Source organism: Plecotus auritus (genome assembly GCF_963455305.1).
Source record: "Plecotus auritus genome assembly, chromosome: 1".
NCBI classification, from domain to species: Eukaryota; Metazoa; Chordata; class Mammalia; order Chiroptera; family Vespertilionidae; genus Plecotus; species Plecotus auritus.
Genome location: NC_137770.1, coordinates 59,276,575 through 59,293,488, shown reverse-complemented (window position 1 = coordinate 59,293,488; position 16,914 = coordinate 59,276,575). Strand labels below are relative to the sequence as shown.

General features: G+C 36.7%; 2 protein-coding genes across 6 annotated transcripts in view; one reads left to right on the top strand and one right to left on the bottom strand.

Moving 5' to 3' along the window:
• The window catches only part of PIGB (phosphatidylinositol glycan anchor biosynthesis class B), a gene marked incomplete at its 3' end in the record, with an annotated part of 29,941 nt that extends 22,525 nt beyond the window's left edge, over window positions 1-7,416 (top strand). The window contains 4 exon segments of the mRNA XM_080663793.1: window positions 4,965-5,178; window positions 6,773-6,953; window positions 7,271-7,397; window positions 7,400-7,416. Of these exon segments, the coding sequence (XP_080519919.1) occupies window positions 4,965-5,178; window positions 6,773-6,953; window positions 7,271-7,397; window positions 7,400-7,416 (539 nt within the window).
• Window positions 6,402-16,914, bottom strand: part of CCPG1 (cell cycle progression 1) — a 45,152-nt gene continuing 34,639 nt past the window's right edge. For 2 of the 5 annotated variants that reach the window (XM_080663751.1, XM_080663753.1), the window contains 4 exons: window positions 14,463-14,584; window positions 10,744-12,152; window positions 8,282-8,379; window positions 6,402-7,757 (listed from right to left, as the gene is read on the bottom strand). In XM_080663751.1, the coding sequence (XP_080519877.1) occupies window positions 7,741-7,757; window positions 8,282-8,379; window positions 10,744-12,152; window positions 14,463-14,584 (1,646 nt within the window). In that variant the 3' untranslated portion in view covers window positions 6,402-7,740. Of the gene's footprint in view, window positions 7,758-8,046; window positions 8,380-8,411; window positions 12,153-14,462; window positions 14,585-16,914 lie in introns of those variants that run through there. The other 3 variants (XM_080663750.1, XM_080663752.1, XM_080663754.1) reach the window with 2 other exon arrangements.

Sequence of the window (16,914 nt, the reverse complement as noted above, 5' to 3'; positions counted from 1 at the left end):
TTGCTTCCACCACATTCCCAAAGCCAAGGCAGATTCTCGAGATGAGAAATAAACTTCAGGCTTATGTAGGGACTGGACACTGGAAGAGGAATAATTGGAGCCATTTTTTTTTTCAATCTGCAATAACTTTTCTTCTCTAGTTTGAGTTTCCCTCAGTCCTATCCAAAAACGACTCGTCTAGAAAACGTATCTTCTGTGATTGCCTCTGACCCTTACTGACCTGTATAACCTTGTGCCTCAGTTTTCTTTCCTTAAAATAAAGTTGCCACTAGTCTAATAGCACTGAAATTCTTAGACTGAACCTGTCGTTTGTGCTGGTGTTTCCAGCACCTGCTATCCATGCTGGATTGGGTACCCGTTTCATGTTTTCACCAGAGTAGCCAGTGCAGACTTGCTTGTCTCTTATTAGGCCACTTTCTTTTTCCATATGCTAATTGTTTTTATCAAAATTACATAAGTGCATTGTTTCAAAGCCATAACAAATAATTTTTAAAAAATGCTTCTACTGCCCTCTCCATTTCCCCTCACCCGAGGCAATCACTTTTAGGTGGTTATTTTGTCATTTATCTCTAAATAAAATGCTAATAACACCCTTAAAAATCTTTGGTTTTGACTTTACCTCTTGACTTCTCACTATGGATGAAAATATAGCTTCTTTCCTTAGCAAAATATAACATATTTTATGCCTCCCTGACTGTGCCCAGCACTCTCATTATGTTTTTGATGGTTCCGGGCCCATTCTCTTATCCCTTTTCAGAATTAAACTACCCTTTTTCTCATCTGAACACTGAAATCAAGTTGACTTAAAGCTTTCCCAGGGAGTATCCTATCTAATAAAAGAGTAATATGCAAATTGACCATCACTTCAACACACAAGATGGCTGCCCCCATGTGGACACAAGATGGCCACCACAAGATGGCCAGCAGGCGAGGGCAGTTGGGAGGGACCAGGCCTGCAAGGGAGGGCAGTTGTGTGCGATCAGGCCAGCAGGGGAGGGAAGTTGGGGGCAACCAGGCCTGCAGGGAAGGGCAGTTGGGGGGGACCTAGGCCTGCAGGGGAGAGCAGTTGGGGGGGGGACCAGGCCTGCAGGGGAGGGCAGCTAGGGGTGACCAGGCCTGCAGGGGAGGGCAGTTAGGGGCAAACAGACTGGCAGGGGAGGGCAGTTAGGGGCAAACAGGCTGGCAGGGGAGGGCAGTTAGGGGCAAACAGGCTGACAGGGGAGTGGTTAGGGGGTGATCATGTTGACAGGCAGAAGTGGTTAGGGGCATTTAGGAAGGCAGGCAGGCGAGCAGTTGGGAGCCAGCAGTCCTGGATTGAGAGAGGGATGTCCGACTGCCTGTTTAGGCCCGATTCCAGTAGGGGCCCAGATTGGAGAGGGTTCAGGCTGGGCTGAGGGACACACCCTCCCGTGCATGAATTTCGTGCACCGGGCCTCTAGTTTAAAAATGAAAGCATCAACTCAGAAATATTTGTAATTGGTAGAACTTGGTAGAGATATTTTTCTAAACACTTAAGTTTTCTTGTAATTCTTGCCAAAACAGGGATGCATCCTTGATACCCATTTGATGAGATCAGTAATACACAGCCCCAAACTTTCCCATCCTCTTCATTACAATGAACCTCCTCAGTCATTACTGAAGAATGCAGATTAACACACTAAATATCCAAAACTTAAAATGTGATGGTGAATATCAAGATAAATTATAATTGGTAATTAGGAAATATGGCTGAGTTAAGAAGGAACCAATTCATGAGGCACCTTCTCATAGACTTGATTTTAGATTTTTTTCCTTGGAGGACAATCAACTGGAACATAAAAGATTTAGAACACTTTTTAAATAGTAGTCTGATGAGAGTGATTTGATAAGAACCCTGTGTATTTTTAATTATAAAAATACTCATGGTATAAAAAATAAGCCATCAGGGTCATCATCATTATCTGGCCCCATTCCCCAGAGGTAACTATCAATTTCTTATAAATTCTTCCAGAAATTTCCTACATACCTACTTTTAAATATTTTTGTAGGCTCAGATAACAGGAGAAAATTAAGTATTCTGGGATGCTATTTAGCATTGAGTTAGCCACTATGTGAAATGAAGAGGCCTATATTTTGACAGGTAATCCACAGGGTTCATACTATGTTCCTGTTATCCTGGAAATTACATGAGGCTGGGAGATTTCTGTAACTGGCTTTATAGGACAGAAAGAAAACGTGTGTTCTCAGAAACTTCAGGTATTGGGAGCAGGAACTTATATTTCAAGTTAGGTAATGCTTACATTCCAGAGTGATGACTCGAACTTTGTGAAGCTAGCTCATTTTAGGGTGGATCCTTTTAGTGACAACTGCATCTCCTCCTTACGTGTATATACAGTTAAGTAGACTTACTGATGGTAGCTATTAGGATCTTGTTAATTACCTCTTTTAAATATTAAAGCCATACTGTGTCCCTATAAGAAAACCATGAATTCTGAGCTCTTGTGACTCAGTCTAGCGTTCAAGCTGGTATCTTTCCTACTCTCCCTTTAGCAACATGAGGATGGTTTGAAGACCCTCAGTCATATTAGACTATTCCTTCTTCCTAATGCTTTATTATTTCTCCAAATATGGAAATACATTTCTCACTGAAAGGATCCATCGTTCTAAAGTGAGCTAGCCTCAGGAAGTGAAAATCGCCACCATGTAAGCATTACCTAACTTAGAAGACACCCTTCAAATACTTAAGCAGCTGGGAATACAAGCACATTATCTTCCTGCATTCGCATAGAATGCCATTTTTACCACCTTGTATTCCACTTTGTACCAGTTGCCCAAGCTACTGTATCCCAGAGCCATAATTTTTTATAACATTTTTAATGATCATAGTGAACGAATTGTTACTGAGTGAACTACTTTAAAAGCCCATGGTATACTTATTTGAACATTCCTGAAAGCAAGTTAGGCTGTACACTTTAATGTACCTTTTTGTAATTTGAGCCCACTAGGTAGAAAGCACTTCACTTTCAAGTTGTATTCACTTGTCTGCTCTATCTGTGGCTGAAATTACAGATGGCAGAACTTTTGGAATCCTATTTACACTGTAATAAAGATAGTTCTAATTCTCACCCTCTTTGGTAGGTTCCTCATTTTACCATTTCTTTTTTTTTTTTTTAAATATATTTTATTGATATTTTACAGAGAGGAAAGGAGAGGGATAGAAAGCTAGAAACATCGATGAGAGAGAAACATCGATCAGCTGCCTCCTGCACACCTCCCACTGGGGATGTGCCCGCAACCAAAGTACATGCCCTTGACCGGAATAGAACCCGGGACCCTTCAGTCCGCAGGCCGACGCTCTATCCACTGAGCCAAACCGGTTTCGGCCTTATTTTACCATTTCAAACATCTTACAAATGTTAGTTTTAAATGAAGGTTTGGGGTTCTTCACCTGGCTATGTTTTTTATCACCATTCTTCACAATGTTCTTTGGATAATCGGAGTTATTTCCAACAGTACTAGGTGAATGGATGTGAAAGTCCAATTACTGAATGGAATGAACCAGAGTTAATGTTATCTAAAATATTCACAGAAGAACAAAATTGAGCATTGAGATTTCTTGCTCAAATTTTATTTCATCAATCCTTCCTGGGCCAACTTTATTAGTTGTAGTTAAACGGAAACAGCTCTAAATTAATATTATTCATGTTCAGGGTAAGATAGCTCAGTGGTCGGCAAACTCATTAGTCAACAGGGCCAAATATCAACAGTACAACGATTGAAATTTCTTTTGAGAGCCAAATTTTTTAAACTTCTAACGCCACTTCTTCAAAATAGACTCGCCCAGGCCATGGAATTTTGTGGAAGAGCCACTCTCAAGGGGCCGAAGAGCCGCATGTGGCTCGCGAGCCGCAGTTTGCCAACCACTGAGATAGCTGATAGCAGTCAGCTAGGTAATGGTCATGGAAAACAGTGCCTTGACCCCAGTGGGAATTAGTGCTAAAATTTCAGGCAGGCCATAGATTGGGTCCTGGATACCCAAATTCCAAAAGAACTATATCTATTTTGTGAAGACAATGTATGTGGAATATGAAACCTAATAACAAGGAACTTAATAAGATTATTCTTTTGGCCCTAGCCGGTTTGGCTCAGTGGATAGAGCATCAGCCTGCAGACTGAAGGGTCCCAGGTTTGATTCCGGTCAAGGGCACACCCAGTGGGGGACATGCAGGAGGCAACCAATGATTCTCTCTAATCATTGATGTTTCTATCTATCTCTTCCTCTCCCTTTCTCTCTGAAATCAATAAAAATATATTACAAAAAAATTATTCTTTTCTAGTGTTAAGGCCTGTTCTTTGATGGTATTTTCAACAGATTCTAATATGCTCATTATCAGTGGCTGTTGCTAGAGAGGACTGTGGGAGGGAGACAGGGGCTTTCAATTTATACTTGTTCTACCAGGGTTTTTTTGCCACATTTAAAAAAAGGGGGGAGAGGGATTGGCCCACCCAGTGTGGCTCAGTGGTTTAGGGTAGACCTATGAACCAGACGGTTGCGGTTCCCGGTCAGGGCACATCCCCAGTAAGGGGCATGCAGGAGGCAGCTGATCAATGATTCTATTTATTTACCAACTACTATGTACCAGGACAGGCCCTGGACATACCTTTTTTACTAATACTTGAAAAAGGTACCATTATCCCATTTGCAGATGGAGAAACTAATGCTCAGCAAAGTAAAGCAATTTTTGCCAGAGTAAGAATTCAAATCTGGGTCTGTTGGACTCCCTGGCCATAATCTTTCCACTATATTTCAATTCCTTTTTCTATAAGAAGGTTAAGACCGAGATCACAACAGACAATAATAGTGAATTGTCAATTATAAAGGTGACTTACTAGTTATACTAGTATACACCTTGTTTGTCCATGACAGCATTACAGCTGTGCTTCTACAAAAGATTATAAAACATGTCATATTTATCTTCATACAGGGTATTCACTAAACCACCTGAAAATGTGGAAGAAACCAGCTCTAAGTTTCCTGTTTTTATCAAACATGCTTCTTGCCCTCTATACTGGTTTAGTTCATCAACGAGGTACTCTTGATGTCATGACTCATATTCAAGAACTCGGTTACAACAATCTCAATAAATCTGCAGCTTCAGTATTTGTAATGATGCCTTGCCACTCTACTCCTTTTTATAGGTAATAAAAGTTGTTCCACTATATGCAATCATTAAGAAAATGAAACTACTTTAAAATTCCTTTCAGGTTCTGGAATTAGGAGTTTAAATTAATTGATCACTGATCAAATGATTATAAAAAATTTGAAACTCCATATTTATTCACAAAATTTAAAAAGTATGTCAATAAAAATCATATACCACTTTTAACTTCAATATCCTTTTTAAAAAATTTAAACAATTTAGATTTAAGTGATCAGATTCAAATATAAATTTTATATAGGTTATTTGCTGGTATTCTTAGTAAAGAAATTAAGAGTTATCACTGACTTTATCACAAATCTTTGTGATACATCTTGTATGTATACAATTTTAATCTCAAAACACTGGCTTCTAGCCCAGATTTACTGCTGGACGACTGTCCTAGTCTTAAACCAGTTTTTTTAAACTCTGGATATCAGTTGTCTCACCTGTAAAAGTTAGAGAATTCAATTAGATGATATCCTAATACTTGAATTAGTGTTTCTGTGAATATAACAATAAAATTGTCTTAACTCTGCAGGATATTTAAAGACATCCATTTAGCCCAATGCGTGTTATTTCAGGAAGGTATACTAGTTACTAATTGCCTAATAGTACAAGGGCAAACAGCTTTTCTGCAGGAAATTCTACACCTATTTAACTTAATCTTAATCTGGCTTTCAACAATCTGAAGTTAATTTTCCATGTGCACAGTCAACCTGTCAATGTTATCTTTTCAAGGTAATTTATCATTTTTTATTACTCTACTTATGTCAATAATTTATAGACAATTTGGAAAATTAGGATTACCTAGCAAAAGTCCACGTTAGATGTTAAGACCCAAATATCCCTTGAACTTCAGCTTCCCCTACTATATAAAGAAGACTAAAGGTGAAAGAGGAACATTCACCCCTCCCCTGATCACATTAGTGGCAACACTGCAGAGAACACGTGTTCTAAAGATACCAAGTTGCTTTCCATACGTGGTTGCTGTGTTTGATGTCATCAAGTTCTCATAATAGGCTTTTTCAAAGTACACAATGCAATAAAAAAAACAAACTCTTGATGTCTATTTTGGAATATAAGGCTGCCAGCTGTTTCTGCTTTGCCCATTATCTCCAAATGTATAAGAGTCATGAAGTATTAGGTCTTGTGTGAATTTACTTTGTATGCATTTCATAGATAAAATAAACCTCTATCATATATTTATTTTTATTAATTTTTCCTAAGGCAAAGTTATAAACATGCTTTTTGCATGATTCAAGTAATTGGCATTAACTTGTCATAATTCATCAATCCAACTTTTTTTATACATTCTCTAGTCTTTCTAGGCCACAGTAAAACCATTACTTATTTGGATGTTAATCAGTGAACATACATTGCTCTCTAATACAAACTCTTACTTATAAAGGTGCTATTGCACAAGTACATGGTGTGAAAATCATATTCTCCAACTTTGAGAAAACTGCATTAAAGGCTTGCTTCTTCACCTAAATTGGAACCCAATATAGATTCAGATTTCACATTCTGTTATGTAAACATGATATATCTTAAGAGCAATTTGAAAACTTCCACAATAACTTTCTTTCTTACAGCCATGTCCACCACCCACTTCCGATGAGATTTCTCCAATGTCCCCCAGACCTGACTGGAAAAAATCAGTATCTTGATGAAGCAGATGTATTTTATCAAAATCCTTTAAGCTGGTTGTATAAAGAGTTTCACAACAATTCAACATTGCCTACTTACTTGATCATTTTCAACGTTTTGGAAGAGGTAAGGAAACATGAAAAAAGGGAAAAACAGTACTTTTATTTCACCTGAAGTTTAGTAAATGTTCAGGGAATTAGACAACATAATTTTCATGGTCCTTTTTAACCCCTATAATTTTGTAATTGGCCTTTTCCCTAGACAAAATCAGTTCCAGTTCTATGTATATCAAGGTATATATATATTACTTACCATGATTTAAGAAACTGCATTGTTTTATTAAGAAAAGTTGTAGAGGCGCAAATCAGAGTAAGTCATTCTAAAATTCTTGAAACAGAACTGAGCAAAATGTAGCCTTTATTTACTTAAACATTTATTTCTAGGAAATCAGTGCTTTCCTAATTTCAAGAAACTATGAGAGAACTGCTATTTTCTTCCACACTCACTTGCCAGAGGGTCGAACCGGAAGTCACATATACATCTATGAACGGAAGTTAAAAGGGAAACTCGATAGAAGATGAAATTCTGAACTGTTTTTAGATCTTTCCCAGAGAAAAAGACACTGCTGGGTAAAAATATTCAGATGCTGCTTAAATACACTAGTAAACACTGGATAAGATTCATGGAACTAGCAAAACACCTCTGAACTGCTTTACCAAATATTACTACTGAGGAAATGTATGAAAATTATCACAAAGTGTAAAATTGTATATTAATACAATGCCCAGATTTTAAATAAAGACCTTTAGTTTTCCTCATGTTGTAGTTTTATTGTTTCTTCCACAATATTCAGATGTGCAAGAAATTTCACAAGAGAACAAGTCAGCAAGCTCATAAGAAGGCAGCAAATTCTTCACAAGTCAACGGGCTCTTGAACCCACAAAAAGACAAGAAGAGTAAGATTATAAAATGTTAAAGAAGAAATTCCATCACAATGTACTTTTTTTCAAGCTCAACTACAAATTTCACACAAATATCAGTGTTAATTACACTTTGTCATGTATGACTTGAGCTTGCTTTAAGCTCATACACTGAAAGGAAGTCTCATTTCATGCACAAAACCTGTTGCATGCCTGGCTTCCTTAACAGAACTATAGTTGAACATTTCCAGTGCCAAAAAATACTCAGCAAAGCTAAACAGGAAAATGCAGGTTAGTAAGCTTTTGCTTAATGCTTCCGAGTAATAATATAAAGTCATCAAACAGATACTTAGAAATGATCTTGATCCTTTCATCCTAGTTTCAACACATTGTAGAAAGCATCCATATTTGCTGGTTTTCTAATTTAACTTAATCCTGATTATCAATATTTAGGATCAAAGGGTAACTGCCCCAATTCTATTTCGACATTTGCCATGTGTCTTCCATTAGTGCGATCATATTTATGCCATTTACCTTCCCTCTTATAAGGTTGTGGCTGAGGGTGCTTCTGCTCTTGTTTTCGATGCCTGGAGTTTTCAATATTTACCATACGTTTCTTTTTATCTGGTCGACTGAAAGCAGTAAACACATTTTTCATCTATGTTAGAGTTAAATTTATTTAAACAAAAAACAATTTAAATGTTTTTCTCCATTAATCTATTATCTGAACACTCTGAGAAAGGATGTTAAATTAAACTGAAGTATAATCATAGTATAACCATGCCAGAAAGATTCAGTCTACTTTTATCCTATAGAAAAAAAGACCAAAAAAAACCAAACCAACAACCAAAAAACACCCCAGTAATGTGACAATAAAATAATGAGATGTTTCCACTATTTTTCTTCCTTTCCTGAAAAAAATCAATCCCTCCCCATTGGCTTCATCCCTCAGCAGAAATATGTTTATATACCACTTACAAAACAAAGTCCCTCTTTTTCTCTCTTACAGCTCAAGTTAATCCATGTCTACATTTACTGGTTTCCTTTATCTCTATAATCAGGCTTCTATCCCAGTGTCACTCAACCAGTCCAAAATGCCACCAGGCTTCTGTCACTACTTCCCTGGAAACAGTCCATAATGCCATCCATGGCTACCCAATTCCCCACCCAAGAAATCTAATCCTTTTTTTAAAGTGTTTAACACACATATATTTTTTACTTGAGATCATCTTTGGATGTTCATGATGCCACTCTCTGGTCTCGTCATTCTCAGCCTTCTTTTCCTACAACCCCTCATATGTTGGTGTTCCCCAAGAGTCTGATAAATACTTCCAGCCTAGACTACACACACAGCCTGGGCTAAACTAATGGCCAACTAATCCTCTCCTTTGGATGTCAATAGGTTCCTCCGAGCACAACTCATTTCCAATTCCCCTTACCCAAAACCTTAACCCAGAAATCTGGAAATTGTTGCTTTCTACTTCTTTCATAAAAACCACCACTAATTTTACTATGTATTACTCAATATCTCCCCTTTCTGTTCATGCCTGTATTTTAAAAACCACCTTAGCTTCATCCTTTGCAATATATCCCACAGGCTACTGTCAGTGATCCAAAATGCCATAAAGCACATACTTCAGCATAAAATGTGGCTCTCCATGTGAGCTAAATATTGTCTTCTGTTCATACCCCAGCACTATCTTTCCTCCCTAAAGTGGCATGTCTTCACATCTCCAAATACCTATCTGCTTGGCAAATTCATTTCTCCTTCAAAGCCAGTTTTAAAAAGTTGAGTTCCTAACTCCCAAAAGCTTGTGAGCTCCTTCACAGCAAGAATTTTCCATGTTTCCTCAATGCAGCCTCACAGTGCTTTACTCATTATAAGCACTAGATATTCATTGAATGACTAATGACACGAGTCAGTCTCATTATTTTATAGACACATTATTTTTATTCAGATATATAGGGTGTCCCCAAAAATGTATACACACTTTGAATGATTATAAAGGCGGTGTTTATTAATATACAGTTCATTTTAAAAACTTAAAAGAATCTACAGAAATGAATAATGGTTTTTGTCAATGCCTGTTTTCAAACTGATGACCATTCTGGTCCAGGCACTGCTGGTAACTGGAAGCAATGGAAAAGCAAATATCAAGAATCATTTTGTTCGCTATTTGTGTGCCCTCAATTCATCTGTTTTGTGCCGTAAACTTCATCTTTTATGTATCCTCATAAAAAAGTCTAGTGGATTAATTTTCTTGTTCAAAGCTTAGTCTGGCTAAAAAGAAAGAAACATCAACTGAGCTATCTATCAGCTGTTAAAAGTATGTATACATGTTTTTGGGACACTCTGTATAACTATCTCAAATGTAAAAAATAAGCTAACATTTGAAGATTAGTCAAGTTTCATATTATTGAATATAAAGGTGATAAGCAAAGATAGTTATTTTTAGAAGTTATGTACAAAGCACACACATTAGAACTTGTGGCTTGTCAAGTTTGCCTCTTTAATCATATCACTACAATAATTCTGTAATAAGTGAATTAAATATTGTAATTTAGTTGACGAATGGAATAGACAAATAAGTGGGACATCTAAATCATTATATGTAAGCCCTTCTGACTTCAGAATTTAATTTGAATTGTTCACTCCTACCTCCCCAAAAGTGAGTAAATAAAAGATTAAAGAAAAATTTCACTTAAGGTGATTACCTTTTCATATAGACTAAAATGAAAACAAAATAAGCTAATGAAACTATTTGCTTAAGTCAAACTGATACGAAATTTTCAGTCTGTAATAGCTATTAACTTGAAATTATCTTTCAATTTAATTTATCCTAAATTCTGACAATAAAGTACTTTTACAAATAGCACTATTTTTTTTGTTGAAGTACTTTATAAATAATAACATCCAAGAAACTTATCAAATAAAATGCTATCCAATCTACAAATGTTAAAAACTATTATAATAACATGGTGCTATGTAAACCGACCTGGGTCCATATGGAGGGGAAAAAGTGTGACCAAAGAAGTGTCTATATATATATCCATCCAACTTCTCAAACACTCCATCATTATCTACTTGATATTCCTTCATGTCTTTAAGATAATCTTTAACATCATTAACAAAGTCAGTGAAGAGCTTCTGATCATGTATAAAGATACCATGTATGAAAAACTTATCGATGAATTGATCAAGTTCTTTCCAGTGATGAAAACTATCCAGTTTTTCTAATAAGTACCTTTCAATTAACTGTCTAAATTCATCTATCCTTACAGGATTGGACACTTTCATATTAAAAAGGTTAATGGATTCCTGTTGAGCACATTCAAATACACCAGAACAAGACTTTCTGAAAGAATTATAGTTTTCACTACAGCCATGTTCAGCACTGCATTTCTGTGAATTTGTATTTTTCCCAAATTCTTCAAAGTGAATTGGCTTTTCTTTCCTTCCCTCTCTTTGCATGGCAGGGCCTCTATTATTCTGGTTTTGGGTACGTGCCTTATACTGTGGATGTAAGTATTCACTAAAAACTGTTGGTTTTTTAGCTGCTCCTTCTTTTGTACCACCAAATCTTTTATTGCCCTTTTCATCAAAGATATTCTTGGTGGTATCTTTGAAATGTCGGAAAGTGGATTTAACTGAATCTGAGAATTTTTTCAGATTTTCTTTTACAGCTTCTTTAGCCTGCTTAATTTTTTCTTTATGGTGCCTCACAAACTCTTTGGTAGAATTCTTCATGGCATCAAATGTTTCCTTAACTGAACCCAAAAATGTATCTTTTGACTTATTTTTGGCCCTGTAGTTTCCTCTGCCCCCTTTCTTTTTTCCATCAGTTTCTTGTTTTCCATTTTGATCTTTTGCCTCAACATACAGTCTTTCCCACAAATCAGAACGCTGCTGTTCAAAGGTTAGCTTCCGTTCCAGCTCAGTGAGTCTTTCCCGTAAGATTTCTACTTCCTTTTTTTCTGTCAATACATTGGGAGAATCTGGGTTGCCATCTGACTGCCTAGAGCTTAACTGCTGAAGTTCCACCCTTAAAGCCATGGTTTTTAGTCGTTCTCTCTCCAGTTCCCTCCTTAGCATCTTTGCTTCTGCCAATAGAGTCTCCCTTTGATTAAGGATGCTGCGTGTTTTCTGCTTTTCTTCTTTCAAATACTGCTTAAGTTTCTGGTTTTCAGTACCTAATTCAGAACTTGTCCCTTTATCTTCCAATATCCTAATCTGTTCTCTTAGTTTCCTTAACTCTTCTTGTAATGAAGACAATGCTTTTTCTTCCTTCTCCAGAGATATTCTTAAATACTGATTTTCTGTATCAAGGCTCTTTTTTTGAGTTTCATAGGATATCTTCTCTGCTTCAGTAAGGGTCCAACACTTTGCAAGGTTCTCCTTCAATGACTAAATTTTTGTGAAAGAGAAGAAAGAAAAATGACAAGTGCTTTAAAAGCTGAATTTAAATCTTTAAGACATATAATTTTTAAAATCTTTATTGTTGGGAGTATTACAGATGCCCCCTCTGTTCCCCCATTTGCCCCCCTCCACCTAGATCCCGCCCCACCCCAGGCCTTCACCACCCTATTGTCTGTGTCCATGTGTTTCCCATAGTCATGTGGAATCCTTAAGGGAGAAGAGGAAATAGGCTTCCTATCTGTTGACTACAGGATTCTAATCTCTCATGAGAAGACTCCTGGAGAGAATGTAGGCAGGACTAAAGGCTTATGTGATCCTTGTGTGAGGGAGATTATTTTTTATAAAAAAGTTAAAGCGAGAGATGACTTTACGCTTCAAAAAATTCTCTTTATATATACTGCACCCTCAGAAGGGAAAAAAAATTCAATAATCTTTATCCTATTTGAAACACCCTAGTCCTATGCAAATTAACATCTCTAAGTTCTGATAAATCATATAATTTCTCTTGCCCTTAAAAGTACAGAATGAATCTTGCTAACATTTATAACTAATTCTCCCAAATTCAAATACTCTGAAAAAAACTGATAAGATTAACTATATAATTCCAAGGTCAGCACCCTTGATTTTAAAAATTCATGTTCACCCGGCCAGCATGGGTCAGTGGGTCAGTGTCAACCTGGGAACCAGGAGGCCATGGTTTGATTCCCGGTTGTGGGCTCGATCCCCAGTGTGGGGCATGCAGAAGGCAGCCAATCAATGGTTCTCTCTCATCATTGATGTTTCTCTCTCTCTCCCCCTCTTCCTTCCTCTCTGAAATAAAAATATATATATATATATATATCCTTTAAGAGAATGACAGTATTTTCTACTTGAAAAATAACTACCTGAAATGGATATTTCACTGTCTGGCTTATGAATCTTCAGAGAACAAATTAAAATTTAAAGTTTCATTATAGTCATATCTTTAAATGCACAGGCAGAGGCAGCCACAGAATGAGTAGAGGGCACAACATTCCTTATCCAGTAAACTGTATATTCTTGAATTAAGTGCCTGGTAAGCAGATCCTCAGCAGGTCCTCCATGAAGATCTTCAAAATTCAAACCACATTTAACAGCTGGAGACAAAAGCTCTACAAGAACTAACTCAGTAAAGATTTATGCAGGGCAGGTCTCCTAAAAGCCAGTGGCCTAGGGAACCAAAAACCATGATAGTGAGTGAAGAAAACGGCTACTCTTGAAAATATCCTCTGACCACGATAGGGAAAACTATACTATTTACAATTAACTTTAGTAATCCTTCCCTGAAATATGTAATTCAGATGTCAGGTGGGATTCTGTCTTCCAAAGAAATATAATCAGAACCTTTTATGGGATACCTACATAAATTAAGTATAAAGGAAATTTGGGGAAATTGAAAAAAAATAGAACAGTTTATTTTCCTAACCTGATTTTATCTATAATCCCTATACCCTTCCCAGGGAAGATCTAAACAGGAGACCCACTATTCTGCTCGTCCTCATAAACCCACAAATGTGTTAGGTAACTGGACAAAATGAACAGCTGGAGTTAGGTGAGTTTTAGAAAAATATAACATGCTATCTCTTCCTTCAGAACTAACAAGAAATCTTAGAGGGAAAAAACTGGCTGATTATTTTCCTTGATCAAGGGAAGGACTTAAGATACACACACTCCTCTTTCTCATTAAATGAAAATGTTTTGCTCAGCTCTGTAAAAATAAAGTTAATAATATCAATAATATAGTATCAATTTAAAATAGGTTAATTATAAGTGATTAGGACTAACATCTTTGAAGTCAGAATTAAATTAAGCTCTGCCAGCTGCTAGCCTTGGGAAAATTACTTAGCTTTTTTTAATCTCTTTCCAGTCTTTGAAATGAAGTTAACACTTGCTTAATTCACAAGGTAGTGATGAGAAATGAGAAATACTGTATGTGAGGTACTCACAAAAGTGACAAGGACACAAAGAGTATTCCATCGACAATTATTAATATTATTGATTTTCCAATCTATACTATATCTATATCTTAATAGCATATTAATTATGGGCTAACAATTTTTATAAAATGTACTAGAGGCCCAGTGCACAAATTCATGCACTGGTGGGGTCCAGTCGGCCTGTCCTAGATGGGAGCCATCAGGGGTGGGGGACCGATCAGGGGCGGCGCTGGGGGTGCCCGCTGGGAGGTAGGGCTGGACGGAGCGAGGGGCTGCAGGCATTCTGGTCATTTTGCTGTTCGGTCAATTTGCTTATTACCCTTTTATTATTAGTAGTACACACCTTATAATCTGTAACAGAGACTTGTTTCTGGTCACATTGGGAAAGATAGTCCTTCATATCAATCAATTCATCTTCATGTATCTTTCTGACTAACTGTTGACGTTTCTGAATCTGAAATGTGCCTAAAAATGAACATTTTTATTAGAGATTTATAACATGTTATGATTGCCAGTATTTTGAAACATAATAAAACATTTTATCTGCATATGTTTAACTAATCAAGATAGGATCATTTCCCTCAAAATAACAGCATTTCAGTTTTATAAACATTCTCAATGTTTATAAACAAAGAATGAATAAGTAAAATCTCATGCTGTCATTCATCGAATGGTGGTAGATGAATGTTAGTATAACAGAGATCAAGCCAAATAGGTTGATATATTTTTTTGTTTTATTATACCAGGGACATTTAAGTTGTTCACAATCCTTTTGATTAAAACAAGCAGCCCACATTATCCTAACAAAGAAAACAACTTATGTAATGTTTTTATCTTACTCTATAGAGGCACTCAGGTCTAGTTTTGGGGATTTTTTTTTTTATTAAAATATTTTATTGATATTTCACAGAGAGGAAGGGAGAAGGATAGAGAGCTAGAAACATCGATGAGAGAGAAACATCGATCAGCTGCCTCCTGCACACACACCTCCCACTGGGAATGTGCCCGCAACCAAGGTACATGCCCTTGACCGGAATCGAACCCGGGACACTTCAGTCCACAGGCCGACGCTCTATCCACTGAGCCAAACCGGTTTTGGCGGGGATTTTTTTTTTTTTTTAATAATGAAAAGTGACAATTCTGCTACCGAGTGTCACATGTTGTGCTTTGACTCATATTTCTTCCGAGCTAATGAAAGTGTGTGAAGATGCCCACTGGGGCACTGCACAAAATATGGAACACTTCACGAATTTGAGTGTCATCCTTGCACAGGGATGCTAATCTCCTGTGTATTGTTCCAATTTTAGTATATGTGCTGCCAAAGTGAGCACTCAGGCCTTTTGGGTTTTGAGGGATCTCTGAAGTACATCAATTATTGCATTCCCCCATAAAAAGAAAGAAAGCATGAAGTCTAGCCCTAACCGGTTTGGCTCAGTGGATAGAGCGTCGGCCTGCGGACTGAAGGGTCGCAGGTTCGATTCCGGTCAAGGGCATGTACCTTGGTTGTGGGCATATCCCCAGTAGGAGGAGTACAGGAGGCAGCTGATTTATGTTTCTAACTCTCTATCCCTCTCCCTTCCTCTCTGTAAAAATTAATAAAATATATATATTTTTTAAAAAGCATGAAGTCTATTCACAAGTTATAAGGAAAAACAAAAATTTCTATTTTCCTTACTATATTTTACCTAAATAATATAACACAAACCCAAAAGGTATAACAAGGAAAATAACTGGCTTTAATTATCCACCATTCTCAAAGCCCAAATCTTTTAAGACTGCATTGGTTAGGTCTGCACTGAAGTACCACCATCCCTATCCCAGCAGTCATAAAGGGATCTTAAACCAACTAGGATGCTATCTATTTTTACCTTAAAATATAAAATGTTTATTTGCCAAGACATGCCTTTTCACATGCTGCTACATGCTTCATGCATGAGAAAAAAAACACCAGGAAATGAAAAATAAGGCAAAATGCGTTTGACAATATTACATCTACTGAGTGGCATAGCATTATGTAAAGATATCACAGAGTTTTGTAATGAAAGGATGTAATGACAGTTTAGTATTTCTTCTCCTACTGCTAAAAAATATTATTAGTTTCTTCAATACATCTTGAAAAACGCTAAAAACTTTTGCCAAATCAGACAACTGTTACCAATTAACAGCTGATACTGTTAGTATTCACATCCTTTAAATTTTCTAATTTATAAAAGCATGGCAAATTTGTTTAAGTATTACTCAAAAGAATCTGATTTTTAAAATTGTTGAAATAAATACATCTGTAATTCCCAGAGTGACCGAAAATCTTTCTTTTCAAACTTCTAATAGGATGAATTCCTTTGACCATTGGAAAATAACCTAAAACTGTGTATTGATATCTGATTTGGCAGTACTATTACATAGCATATGTTTGATGACTGTCTTTATGTGGCCTTTTTCAACCTATCAGGTTTTTGTTTTTTTTCCAAAAGTGAGGTGGCAGCCACTCCCTGAAGTTTTGGTCCTCCCCACCATATATACACATCTCCAGCTGCCTAACTATAAAGCTTTACTGCTCAAAGTATAATCTTTGGCCTTCTGGTACAAGCCTATTTATCTTAATCTTATTAACCCACTGTCAGTTTTTGCTGTCACTGCTGTAAGACTTCTCTACCAATCTCACCAGAGCTTCCAGCCAACATATCAGGTGCCTGTTGGGCACAATTTTGGGGACAACTTCATAAAAATAAAAAATAAAAATTAAAACTTTAACTGCTGCCCTAAACCATTCTAAAGTTGGGTAAAAACAAACCAAA